This window comes from Lepidochelys olivacea, assembly GCF_965140295.1.
Source record: "Lepidochelys olivacea isolate rLepOli2 genome assembly, chromosome: 10".
NCBI lineage: Eukaryota > Metazoa > Chordata > Testudines > Cheloniidae > Lepidochelys > Lepidochelys olivacea.
The window spans coordinates 60,094,367-60,108,605 of NC_140420.1; the positions used below are offsets into that span (position 1 = coordinate 60,094,367).

Sequence of the window (14,239 nt, forward strand, 5' to 3'; positions counted from 1 at the left end):
TTGTTAGAATAATCAGTTTGTCAATCACAAAACAGACTGAAGCTTTCAGATATGAGGGTAGTTAACTTTTAATTAATTTTAAGACAGTTTAGTTCAAGCAGTCATCTAAAGATGACTTCCCCTATTAAGTAGATTAGTTCATTTTAACTTCACTAAGATTTTTTTGGACCTCCAGATACTGCTTCCAGAAGCACCTGTCCAGGAGAAGCAATGCTAGTTGTGGTTGATAATTTTAGTTCTGTATTTAGTTTTCAGATGGGCTTAGGTCATTAATAGATTCAAATGGTTATTTTCATTAGTGAGAGCATCCATCACCTCTCTACTTTCCTGCACCTGTTGTAAGACATGTAGCAAAGCGCCTGGATCACAGACTCCAAATGTTAGTGTAACCCTTCTGCCAGGCCGAGTTGATAGCAGCAAGGGCTGGGTTCAGTACACAGGGGTTCCTTCTCATCAAAGCAAATGCAAAACTGGCTCGAACCCCCACCCAGTGACCTGGGAAAATCTTACACTCACGCCTGGGCGCCTCAAAGAGGCAATACTTCCCCTCTCGCAAGCACAGAGTCTCCGTGTAGCAGAGAATCTTTAATAACACAAGGTAAACAACATCAGCATTAAATTGGGAAAACACCACAACTAGAATTCATCAACCAAAGCATGAGCAAGGACCCACCCCAGCAAATTGGGCCATGTCCTTTCCCTTGGGTTCTTGAGTCCAACAACCCAAAAGTCCAGCCCCAGAGTTCAAAAGTTCATCTGCAGAGTGTTACTCCCTAGTCTGGGTGAAAATGTGTGTGGTGAGGAGGGGGGGAAGAGGTAAAGGGCACCTTACATAATCTGAAGCTGACTGCCCTGCAGCTCAATAGGGCTTCACTCCAATCCGCCCCATGAGCCGTCCCACAAACCACTCTGCTCCACAAGGAGCTCCAGTGTCCCGCAAACTGCTCCGCTCCACAATAGATCTTCAGGCTCCCCACTACTGAACACAGTGCTCAGTGATTTCAGCTTGTAGTAGTAGGAGCTTTAGTGCTGGTGCACCATAAGGCCAAAGTGAATTCAGCTCAGCACCTGTAGCTAGACTCCTAATAAACCCAAAGTTAGCTCTGATGTTCTACAGTGGAGAGAAACAGAGATGCAGTTGATGTTTCAGGCTCTCACAAAGGAGCACAAACCACCAGATACTAATAGCTGTCTCCAACCTCTCTCAATTCACAGAGTTTTAGAACCCATGTCCCTTGCCTAGCGAGTGCTACTTAGTTGATGGCGAGTCCCTCCATCATAACAAAAGGCCAAGTACAGTTCCACTGTCCTTGATTCCCATAATCAGGATAATAATTTATTCTTCCTGCCCCAATAACAGAGACACTGGGGATCCTACAGCAGCCAAAGTGACCACTTGGGCAGCTATGGGCTCATTCTAGGCGGGGTGGGTGTGCCTATGCAAATGAGTTCAGCCTTTGAAGTTCTTTTCCACAACTTGCCACACCTCACCACCAGGTGTCAGGGTGGAGCTCATCCTGACTCTGCTTACATTAGCAATTATTGCATATAGGGCCCAATCCAGCTGACAATAACCATGTTTTTTGGGGGCTGCCAGCAGTCTCGGGAGGTCTGCTGAGGTAACAGCTGCCAGCAGTCTCACAGGAAAGTAGACTGGATGAAGCCCTCGGTTATTATAAAATTCAGTACAAACATTGCAGTTATTTAGCAGTAATATTTAGCTCAGGGGTCGGCAACCTTTCAGAAGTGGTGTGCTGAGTCTTCATTTATTCACTTTAATTTAAGGTTTCGTGTACCAGTAATACATTTTAACGTTTTTTAGAAGGTCTCTCTCTATAAGTCTGTATATTATATAACTAAACTATTGTCATATGTAAAGTAAACAAGGTTTTCAAAATGTTTAAGACGCTTCATTTAAAATTAAATTAAAATGCTGATCTTATGCCGCCGGCCCGCTCAGCCCACTGCCAGCCTGGGGTTCCGTTCACCTAGTCCGGCAGCAGGCTGAACGGGGCCTGCGGCCAGGACCCCGGCTGGCAAGGGGCTGGCAGCCAGAACCCCAGACCGGCAGTGGGCTGAGCGGCTCAGCCCACTGCCAGTCTGGGATTCCGTCCTCCAGCTCCTGCCAGCCAGGGTCCCAGCTGCCGGCCCCATTCAGTCCGGTGCTGGTCTGGGATCCCAGCCCTGCCCATATAGAGTGGGTACCTACCTTCTCCCTGGTTCTAGCCCATTCTCTTCTTCTCTCTCTGCACTGAGCTGAGGGTGGGAGTGCACTGAGCACAGGGCTGGGGGTGAAGGAGCAGGCTCGGGGTTGGGGTGTAGGGTCTGGCCAGGAGCTAGAATGAGGGAGGGGGCTCAGGGTTGGGGCAGGAGGTTTGGGGGTGGAGCGCTTACCTGGACAGCTCCCATTTGTTGTGAGGGGTGCAGGTGGGAATGTGAGGGGGTGGGGGTGCAGGAGCTCCCATTTGGTGCTCAGGGTGGGGGTGGGAATGTGGGGGTGCAAGAGTCAGGACATGGGGTGGGGGGGCTGGGGGCATGTGAGGGCGTGCAGGAGTCAGGGCAGGGAGCTGGGAGTGTGTGAGGAGGGTGCAGGAGTCAGGGCAGAGGGTTGGAGGCATGTGAGGGGGTGCAGGAGTCAGGGCAGAGGGCTGGGGGCGTGTGAGGGGGGTGCAAGAGTCAGGGCAGAGGGCTGGGGGCGTGTGAGGGGGGTGCAAGAGTCAGGGCAGAGGGCTGGGGGCGTGTGAGGGGGGTGCAAGAGTCAGGGCAGTGAGCTGGGGGCGTGTGAGTGGGGTGCAGGGGTCAGGGCAGAGGGCTGGGTGTGTGTGAGCGGGGTGCAGGGGTCAGAGCAGAGGGCTGGGTGTGTGTGAGGGGGTGCAGGGGTCAGGGCAGAGGGCTGGGTGTGTGTGAGCGGGGTGCAGGGGTCAGGGCAGAGGGCTGGGTGTGTGTGAGGGGGTGCAGGGGTCAGGGCAGAGGGCTGGGTGTGTGTGAGGGGGGTGTAGGGGTCAGGGCAGAGAGCTGAGGTCATGGGGGTACTCCCAGCCCCTCGCCCTGAGTGGCTCATGGCAGGGGGCTGGAGGGGATATGCCCTGATTCCACCCCTCCTTTCCCACCGCCTCCTCCCCACCTCTTCTCTGCCTCCTCCCCGGAGCAGCAAACACCCTGCAGGGCTCCGCTTCTCTCCCCCCGCCCCTTCGCTTCTCCCCCATTCCCGCAAGGGCCATCAGCTGATCGGCAGCAGGGTGGGAGAGGAGGAGGGGCAGGAACCCAGCATGGCGGGGGAGGAGGGAACTTGCCTGCTCTGCAGCAGCAGCCGACAGGACCAAGCTTCTTCACCCTGCTGCTGTGGGGGGGGCAGAGAAGAGCGGGTCGGGGCAGGCAGGATTTTTAAGGGCATGCTGCTGCCTGCCGGGGTCTCGGCCTGGGTTTGGCAGCGGGCTGAGCGGGGCAGGTGGCTGGGACCCGGCAGGCAGAAGTGTGCAATTAAAAATCGGCTCACGTGCCGTCTTTGGCATGCGTGCCATAGGTTGCCGACCCCTGATTTAGCTAATACATGCACTGTACAGATCATACATGCACAATCTAAGTAGCTACAGACTAATAGTTATTTGTAGAATAATTTCGAGGTAAGTTTTCAAGAAATAGCTGTTTTCCTTTTGCTGGCTTATTTGAAAGGTAAGTAGTAGACAAAGGTAGTAAGTCTGTTCTAACTAGGTCGACTGTTTCACCATCATCCCTGTTGCTAGGCTTGTTGCTTTTTATTCCCTGACCTAATGGAGATACTGGACATTTTATAGTTTCCTAAGTGTACATGGCACTTGAGACACAAGGCTAACGTCCTTGTTCCAACAACTTTACAATCAAAGGGCCCCGGGGTGGCAGGTTTGTATAATTTTTTGGTGTTGCCCAGAACAGGTCCAAGTCTTTTCCTGGCTCTTCCCCCTCCCCCCCCAATATATATATATTTTAAATAATATAAAAATGGACTGGAAACAGTAAGCATTTAACAGTTTCCCTATATTGCACAATGGAGGTGGGGGGGCGGCTCTGGGGTGTGGCTGGGGATGAGGGTTTTGGGGTGTGGGAGGGGGCTCAGGGTCAGGGCAGAGGGTTGAGGTGTGGGGGTGAGGGCTGCAGGGTGGGGCCAGGGATGAGGGGTTCATGGTGCAGGAGGGGGTTGAGGGCTCTGGCTGGGGGTGCGGGCTGCAGGGTGGGGCTGAGGATGAGGAGTTTGGGGTGCAGGCAGGCTGCCCTGGGGCTGGGGCCAGAGAGGAGGACTCCACAGTATCCCTAGCCCTCTCCCCGCCAGCAGCAGTGAGCTCCAGGAGAGGGGCCCCCTTCTCCCTCCTTCGGCAGCACACTCACCCGGCATTGTCACTACACATGTTCCTAGGAGCTGGGCCCTCTCAGGTCCAGGAAGCCCCTGCGCCTCCCCTGTGGTGGGGGGAGGGCTGCCATCATGTGTGCGCCTCCTCCCCTTCTCCCTCTGCAGGTGGTGTCTGCCTCAGCCTGCCACTGGTACCACTCCCTTTTGTAGCCGGCAGCGGCCAGTGAGGGAGCACAGCATGGAGTGTCATGGCAGCTACCTGCTGCCCAGGGTGCAGGTAGGGATGCTCCAGGGGAGGCGCATGGGGCAGCAGGTGGGGCCAGGGCAGAGACCTGACCCCGAACATTGGTGGAGCCGGACCCCCAGGCCCTGAATTTGCTGGAGCACGGGCACCACAGGCCCATATAACTCGCCACCACTGAAGGGCCCTGGTTCCAAAAAGTTGCTTATGCTTAATGCTCACATGAATGGTCCCACTGTATGGCAGTAGAGCCACTCATACAAGTAAACAAAGATTTTGCAGGATTAGTCTATAACTCTGAGATATCAGCTAGGATGGAAGTTTTAGATTGTCTATATTAAGCTGTAGCATACGGTGTCTCTTTGTGAGGCTAAGGAATGCAGAGCTGGACATTCATATAACTAACTGCTCACTGCTGTTAATAGATACCCTAACAGACAGGATTTTTTTTTTTTTTTTTGGCCAGTGTTTTACTTGCCTCTCAGGGCATGTGCTTGCAGACCAGGTTACGTATGCATAACCATGCTTTGTTTCAGAGTAGCAGCCGTGTTAGTCTGTATTTGCAAAAAGTGAAGGAGTACTTGTGGCACCTTAGAGACTAACAAATTTATTTGAGCATAAGCTTTCGTGAGCTACGAAAGCTTATGCTCAAATAAATTTGTTAGTCTCTAGCTCACGAAAGCTTATGCTCAAATAAATTTGTTAGTCTCTAAGGTGCCACAAGTACTCCTTTTCTTTTACCATGCTTTGTGTGCCACCAATCAGCTATATGTAGCTTATGGGAACTTTGCCCTATCAGCTGACAATACCCACATGACGTGTTAACTGGCTGATATTACCTGTGCCCGTTATTCTTGTGTTGCAGAACTTTTCAGAGGCAGGTCAGGAGAATTTTGATGAGCTCTTATGGAAGTAGAGGTCAGCTCTAGAAGAGTGCAAAACCGTTTGAGTTTTTTTGTACGTGAGGTAAAGGACTTCAATAGAACCAAGTGCTCCCCTCTTTGCACTCTGCTGTTCTGTGCTTTCCAGACAGCAAATTGAGTCCTGACATTTTCAAACTTTTCTCTTGGAGGAGATGGTGGCTTGGTAATATGCCTTATAACAGCCTTAGATTGGTGTAATGGGGTCTAGGGGTCCACTTCCACTTCCCTTCCTGCTCCCACACAAGAAACAAATGTTATTGCAAACCTCCCCCGAGAAAGGAGAGCTTGACATAATTCAGCAGTGCTGCACTGTGCATCAGCCCAGAGAGTTGCCTAATGACAGTGAGGTGCTCTCTGCCTTTTTCCTGAAAGAGCACACTGCTTAGTCAGTCAGTCTGGAGAGAGAGTCATATGCAGGCTCAAGTCTGATTTTTCCCCACACGGTAGTGCATTGGGCTCCCATTAGATCAGCAACCTCTCCTGGCCAGATTGGTCCCTTAAGGTGAGGTCTGTAATCATCTGAAGGAATAATTTCTCTCCAGGTATTACCACATTTAGTGTCTCTTTGTCATTAGACCTCCTAATAAGACAACCAAGGTTATAGGCAGTACAGTAGTCAGATTGCCCTTCTCCCCCTTCCCCAACTTAGTATATAGACTAAGTGGCATGGTAAGTGTAGATATAGCCTGAGAAATTTCAGGTAGATCTGCTTCACCCCCTTCCTGGGAAGTTTCTCATCAGTGTGTCTACCCATTTGACAGCCACCAGCAGATATAATAAGAGGTCACTGCTAAGCCCTTTGGAACACAGCTGGCTCTTTCCATGCCTTGATCCCATTGACAGCAGTTCCTTAAGTGGCCTCTGGAACAAAAGTAGGCAGCGAACAGATGTGTGGACAGCATCAGTGGCATTACTAGCTGCCTTTACCCATGGGAGCTTCTATTGCCCCTTTCTAGTTATTTCTCTTGGCCCTCCAGCCAAATACCAATCTTGCATGAGGAGGGGCAGTCCTCAGTAGCAACAGTGACCCCTGCAGCATAAATATTAGGCCTTTTTTGAGCACCAAAATGAGAAAACAAAGCTACCTGGCAAGATGACAACACTGGTTCTTGCTTCTTTGGTTTGAGGTCTCAGAACGTCCGTTGTAGCAATGGTGGTTGTGCCAGTAAGATCCAGCTCCCAATACAAAAGTCAGATAGTGGAGCCTGTGATCTTGCATTCCATGTACTTTATGAAAATATGCTTATAAATGTGAATATGAGGTAACTGGAATATGCTTTATGCAAAAGGTCTCTTGTAAGGTATCATTACAAAGTTTATAATCTACTGAGCTTATAATATATTTGTTTGCATGTATTATTTCTATGGAGTTAGGGGAATAAGATAGAAACTTGTAAAAAGAAAAGGAGTACTTGTGGTACCTTAGAGACTAACAAATTTATTTGAGCATAAGCTTTCGTGAGCTACAGCTCACTTCATTGGATTGGATGAAGTGAGCTGTAGCTCACGAAAGCATATGCTCAAATAAATTTTAGTCTCTAAGGTGCCACAAGTACTCCTTTTCTTTTTGCGGATACAGACTAACACAGCTGCTACTCTGAAAGCTGTCATATAAACTTGTATTACTAATGTAAACATATTAAGTGAAAGCCATTAAGGGTGCTTCAGAATCAATGAACTGTAAATGGCTCTGTTTACTTGTAAACCTTCCTGTGTAGTGTGGGCCAGCACAGAAAGAATGGAGGATGGAGTCTCACAGAACATGTGACCATGTCACATGAAGTTGGAATCCATCTTAAATCTGGACTTTTCCATTTAGAAGGAGGGGTGGGGACCCAGAGAGACAAAAGATTCTCACCTTGTGCCAAAGCTATAAAAGGGGTGGAACAGGACAAAGAGGCTGCCAGTCATGAGAACACCCCTGCTTTCCACCTAAGATGTCTGCTGGAACTAACAAGGACTATACCAGGGGAAAGGATTGGGCCCAGACTAGGAAGGAGTCTAGTCTGTGAAATAAGTTCATTGGAATAACTCTGAGGGTGAGATTTTTACCTCTAATCAGTTTCTGAATGTATTAGGCTTAGACTTGCGTGTTTTTGCTTTATTTTCCTTGGTGACTTACTTTGTTCTGTCTTTTAATACTTGAAACCACTTAAATCCTACTTTTTATACTTAATAAAATCTCTTTTGTTTATTAATGAACCCAGAGTAAGTGATTGATACCTGGGGGAGCAAACAGCTGTGCATCTCTCTCTATCAGTGATATAGAGGGCAGACAATTTATGAATTTACCCTGTATAAGCTTTATACAGAGTAAAATGGATTTATTTGGGGTTTGGATCCCATTGGGAGCTGGGGATAGGTAACCTGCTGAGCAGTTTTTAGTTAAAGTCTACAGCTTTGGGGGCATGGACTAGACCTGGGTCTGTGTTGCAGCAGGCTAGCATGACTGGCTCAACAAGGCAGCGTTCTGGAAGTCCCAGGCTGGCAGGGAAAATGGGCTCAGAGGTAATTCCAGCACGTCAGGTGATAGTCCCAAGGGGGTCTCTGTGACCAAACCTGTAACCGAGCCATTTTCTATTTTTGGTTTACTTATTTCTTACTGTTGACTTAAATTATCTCTAGTGATTGCTTTCTCTAGCCATTCTTTGCTGCCCTGGCACCTGCATGTGAGGAAAATAAGTCTGATCACAGTAGGTCTTGTTCTTGCCAAGCTGAGCTAACGAGCTTTGGAGTTAGGATCTAATTCATGCCACCATTGACTTCAGTGGGAGCAAAGTTGTTCACTGAATTTTGAAACTTTTAGTTTAATACTTGTTTATTAGTTATCCAGTAATTAAGTATCTAGTGTTATATCTTAGAGGCGTGTGCCTGCTTTCATTGATGCCAATGGTAAATATCCAACTGGCTTCCATAGGCTGTAGAGTCAGCATGAAGTACATGACTGTATTTGGAAGTGTTAGAGCCACTTATGGGATAAAGTAGACTAGATTCCCCAGAGTGCATTTTTTTGGGCATGTTTACTTAGGGTTGGTCATTTGATAGTTCTAGAAATAACTAGTCAATTGACAGGTCAAATATTCGTCAGATATTGTCAAAAATGGTCAAATATCTGAAAGGACTAATTCAGTAGAACAGTAACGAAGTGTAAGGCTTGGTCTACACTACAAACTTACTTTGGTATCACGACATTGATATCAGTGGTGTGAAAAATCCACCAAAATTTAATCCCGTGTAGACAATGCTGTGTTGGTGGGACAGCTTCTCCTGCCAACATAGCTACTGCTCTCACAGAGGTGGAGTTATTAAGCCAATGGGAGAGAGATTTCCCATCGATTAGTGTCTTCACCAGATGTGCTACAGCAGTGCCGATGTAAATTTGTAGACTTCATGTTCTACAGTAGGTTTAGGCTTAGATTCTTATGCCTAAGGCTGTGTATCTGTCACGGAGGTCACTGAAGTCACAGATTCTGTGACTTTCTGTGACCACCGTGACTTCTGCAGTGGCCAGTGCTGGCTCGGGCAGCCCCTGGACCAGCAGCACTTTGGGTATGTTGGAGGGGGCCCAGGGCTCGGGCAAAGGGTTGGGGTGTGGGGTGGCACTTGGCGGGGGAGCCTCCTGGGTTCTGACCAGCATGTCTCTGCAGCTCCTAGGCGGAGGGGCCAGGGATCTGTGCGTGGTGCCTACGCCTGCAGGTGCTGCCCCCGCAGCTCGCATTGGCTGCGGTTCCCAGCCAATGGGAGCTGCGGAGCTGGCGTTTGTGGCGGGAGTAGCCCCCCGGCCGCCCCTCACCATATAAGCTGCAGGAACATGCAGGTCGGAGCCAGGTAAGGAGTCTTCTAGCCCTGCAAACCCTCTCCCTCCCAGCACCAGCAGGGGTCCCGGGCCATGTGCCGCCACCCACCCCTCCTCCCCCAGCACCAGTGGGGGTCCCGGGCTGTGCACTGCTGCCCCCGCCAGCACCAGCCAGGGTCCCAGGCCACCCCCTCCAGCACCCGCGGTGCCCCCGCGCCATCCCCCTCTCCGCCCAGAGCACCTGCAGCCCCCTGGCCCAATTTTTAGTTAGGGGTGTATATAGTAAAAGTCATGGACAGGTCACGGGCCGTGAATTTTTGTTTACTGCCCATGACCCTGTCTATGACGTTTACTAAAAATACCTGTGACTAAAATGTAGCCTTACTTATGCCTAATTATTAAAAAAATTAAAAAATTACTTAAGTTATTTTAATTCAAAAAAATGTGAAGCAGTGTTCTAAAAAAATGAAAGAATGGCACCGTGATGCAATCACACCATCACCGCCGCCTACCCTAGGGCACTCTTGCTGGAATATCTGACAGTATTTGGCCCTGGTCAAACAATAGGCAGTCAATTAACTGGTTTGCCCAGCTGGTGTTAAGTGAAATTACTTGTGATGTTTCAGAGTAACAGCCGTGCTAGTCTGTATTCGCAAAAAGAAAAGGAGTACTTGTGGCACCTTCCGATGAAGTGAGCTGTAGCTCACGAAAGCTCATGCTCAAATAAATTGGTTAGTCTCTAAGGTGCCACAAGTACTCCTTTTCTTTTTACTTGTGATGTGACTCTCATTACTTTTTCCCTCACTCATCCTCCTGTAACCAGCTGAAAGGTAGTAAGATTAAATTGACTCAGTTATTTATTGTAAACACTAAGTTGTCAGTAAAAAAAAAAAAAAAAAAAAAAAAGGTGTAGTTGACTGTAGAAGCTGTCCAAGACAACCAGAAATTCATATTTCAAATAAGATTTAATTAAATTGTTTTTATAGGTGGACAAATCAAATGAATCTGAAGCAGTTACCAGTTGCAAAAACACTTAATACCATCCCAAAGCCCAATCCCAAGAAATAATGAACATCTGTCAGTGCCACTTTGTGGAAGTGGTAGCCACTCAGTAACTCAGAATAAAGTTTTCCAGTTGCAGCATCAGATTGCATTAAATTTATATCCCTTGTCAGAAAAAACCTGTGTTTTAAGTAACAACTATTTCCGGAAAACATTTCTTCTAGAAAGTTACAGGATGAGTATTCTTGTATAAATAACCAGGAATTAAGCTTGTAGCTTCTCAACATAACAGCAGTTGGAAATTCTACTATGTAACATTTTATTTCATTGCTGTATAGGTTAACCTGAGACTTCTCTCTTCTTTTCCCCCTAGCAAAACTGTACAATCTAAGGTGGACTGCATTTTGGTAAGTAGAACTTTAAGTTTTTCCAAATATTAAAAAGCATTCTAAGACCACTATGGATGGCTGATGGGAATTGGCAGTGATTATGGAGCCCTTTATCACTATACACCATTGGAAAAATTAACCTGGTGTAGTGAAGTAAGGTAGTTACCATCTGTCAGAAGTTCAGTGACCTATGAGAAGTAAATTTAGTGATCTCAGTTCAGTTCTCAGTGGACATGTGCCCACATCACACAAGCCAGCTTCAAGATTGGTACAGATTGATGGTGCCCTTGCTAGTAATACCACTGGATGATGCCCAGAGTGTCCAATTATTTCATCTGTAGGGCTGGTCAGTCATGCTAGATCAGTGGTTTTCCACGTTTTTACATTTGCAGACCCCTAAAAAATTTCAAATGGAGGTGTGGACCTCTTTGGAAATCTTAGCAGACCCTTTTGGAAATCTTAGCCATAGTATGTGGACCGCCAGGAGTCTGCAGACCTCAGGTTGAAAACTACTGCATATTGCCATGGCAGTAAGGGATATTTTGCAATGTTGCTTTCACAGGAGCTATTGATTTTTTTCCCCCAGTCATTCAGTGTTTTGTAGGGACATTTACTATCTTTAGGCCTGATCCTGCTAGGAGCCTCCGATTAGCCTCATACGGTGCTCTGTACTTCACAGGATCAGGCCCTTTTACCAGCAGGGATTGTACAGTTACATTTGATTTATTACAATGGTTTGATTAATTTCAGTATGTCATCCTTTGCAAGGTCTTTGGGGCAGATATCATATTTTGGTTGTGTGTTTGTACAGTGCTTAGCACAATAGGGACTGGGACTCCTAAGTACTATCACATTATAATATACATTATAATTTTATAAGATTCTTCTACGTATTTAAGCTTCAGGATAGACAAAGAATGCCTGTTCCAAGCTTTTTGAGCCCTAAAGGATAAGAGTCAAACTAATCCAAAACTTGCCAAAGCAAGAAGGGTGGATTGATTTAAATCAAAGCAATCTAAATCACTGATTTTACTAATTATTTAAATCAGCACACTGGAAACATTGTTTTAAATCATCACTTTTAATTGCGTATTGCCATTATACCGTTTAGTTATTTTCCTAAAAAAGGGTTGATGCTCATTGGTTAGTAACGATGAAAACATGTTGCTTGCCAACTAAATATAGTCTTTGCGTTAAATTGGTGTTTCTTTTTGGTAATTAGCTGTATACACTATGTATCTTATGCATATTTACTTAAGCAGTTATATAGCTTAATTTACATTTATTCAGATTCTTAATGTTAACATTTTTTATTATGTTAGAAAATGGTGAATGGTGCATTTCTTATTTACTAGATGATACATTTTTTACTTGTGATTTGTGTAAAGTTCTATTTGGATGGAAATTGAAATGCAATTAAAAATGTACAAAAATAGCATTTAAAACTTTTATTATATAAACCTACCTTAAATGTGCTGGAAACATAAGAAAAATGTACCAAAACAAATTTTGCATTTAAAACTAACAGTAGTTTAATAATTTAGTGAATTGTAGTTAGTGAATTGACTCAATTATTTCTGTGTGCTACTGTGTCCTTCGGGATTTTAGAATTAGAAATTCTCACACTCTCTCACACTTAGGGCTAGTCTACACTGGCAGCGCTACCGTGCTTTAACGTGCCTTGTGTGGTCGCGGCGCAGTGCTGGGAGAGAGCTCTCCAAGCGCTCTAAAAAAACCACCTCCACAGGGGGCGTAGCTACCAGTGCTGGGAGCGTGGCTCTCTGCGCTGGTGCCTTGCCTCCACTGGCACGTCACAGCGCTGAAACTTGCTGCGCTCAAGGGGGTGTTTTTTCACACCCTTGGGTGAGAAAGTTGTGGCGCTGTAAATTGCTAGTGTAGACAAGCCCTTAGTTTTGGAAGAGGAAAACAAGCTTTCCTGCTTTTTCAGCTTCCAAATGGTTTTTAACTTTGAGCTAGCTGAATAAACTGAAATGAAGAAAATAATTTCTGCACCTGCAGAAGGAGACTAGTGCTATCAAAAGCAGGTTTAGCACTTCAACAGACTCTGATTCCAGGTGCTTAGTCATTGACATCCACCAGTTCAGGGTTTAACTTTCTTTAAAACTTGGCAGCAAATATGTACGACTTAATATTTTGTGTATTTACTTTAAATTATTCTGATAACCTATGTTAAGGCATAAAATTATTGTATCAATTTCAAATGTATTTTAAATAGGTTTAGTTTTAATCAACAAACCTGTATTTAATTTAAATGAAAAAATTTAATTTAAATGCATTGACTTTTATCCATTCTGATAGCAAGCTAGTGGCTTCTCTGCTCAGATATAGCCCATCCATAAATACAACCTTCTTCATCCTGTGTCACTCCTGAAAACGCGAATCCATACCCCTCTGTAAAGAATTCCACACCATTGTCAAGATCCCAAACATTCGCCCAGAGACCAGCTTTGCCGTATAGGTCTTGACTGCTTTGTGCAGAAGGGTGTATTTCTGAAGTTAAGAGTCCTCAAAGTATGTCCTCTGATCAGCTCCCTCCGTTACATACACAAGGAGCTCTGCCTAGAATGCCTGTGCTGACTGCAATTGCAGTAGTATTTCACAGGGAGAGCCATCTCAGGAAGACAGATGCCAAGCCATTTAGGGCTCTAAGGGTATGTATACACAGCAGTAAAAAACCCATGGCACCAAGTCTCAGAGCCTGGGTCAGTTGACTCGGGCTGGCAGGGCTCGGGATGGTGGGGGTGGGGGTGGTAAAATCAGCAGTGTAGATGCTCGGGTTGGAGCCAGGGTTCCACCCAAGCCTGAATGTCTACTCTGCAATTTTTAGCCCCCCACCCCCAGTACAAGCCTGAGTTACCAGGCTTGCCATGGCTGTGCCTTGGGTCTTTTATTGCTGTATAGACATACCCTAAGTCGAAACAGTTTATGCTCTAAATCAGCATAAGTCCCACTCCCTTAATACTGTGATCTTGCACCTATGTTTAAGCCAGGAAGCATCCATTTTTATAGATTTTAGGGCTAAAAAGGAGCATTATGATCACTTAGTCTGACTCCCTGCATAAGAGGTCATTGAATTTCACCCAGAAATGAGTATTTAATAAAGTTGTGACTCAAGCTGCCCTCTAGCTACCTTCATATGATATCTGTGTAGCCATATGGCTGAGCACGCTAGGAACATTTTAAAGGTGAGTTGTCAAAGGATAACTTGGATTTCCAAAGTGTTTTTTCTGAGAATAAAGTTACCCTAATTTATGGTAGATAAATGATATTTCTTTAAACTAAGCTGTATTTTTGTATCCATGTCCTTTCAAGGACCAGCTCCTGATCCAGTCTTGCCTACACTTAAAAGGATTCTTGGGTGCGTTCGATATTCAGCCTGAGGATGAAAGTGGCCTCCTGCCTCCTTCTTCCATAATGCTGCCAATGGCAATTGCTCCCCGTATTGTCTCTAATGTAGGTTGAAGTTCATCCTTGAGCAGAAGACCCTGACAGGGGAGGTCAGTGGCACAAAAGCAAGTTGCAGCAGGTAGAAGCTTATATAAT

General features: G+C 46.2%; 1 protein-coding gene across 1 annotated transcript in view; it reads left to right on the forward strand.

Moving 5' to 3' along the window:
- The window catches only part of RFX7 (regulatory factor X7), a 119,120-nt gene that overhangs the window by 42,421 nt on the left and 62,460 nt on the right, over nucleotides 1-14,239 (forward strand). The window contains exon 2 of the mRNA XM_084640804.1: nucleotides 10,660-10,693. Coding sequence (XP_084496930.1) covers nucleotides 10,660-10,693 — 34 coding nt within the window. The remainder of the gene's footprint in view (nucleotides 1-10,659; nucleotides 10,694-14,239) is intronic.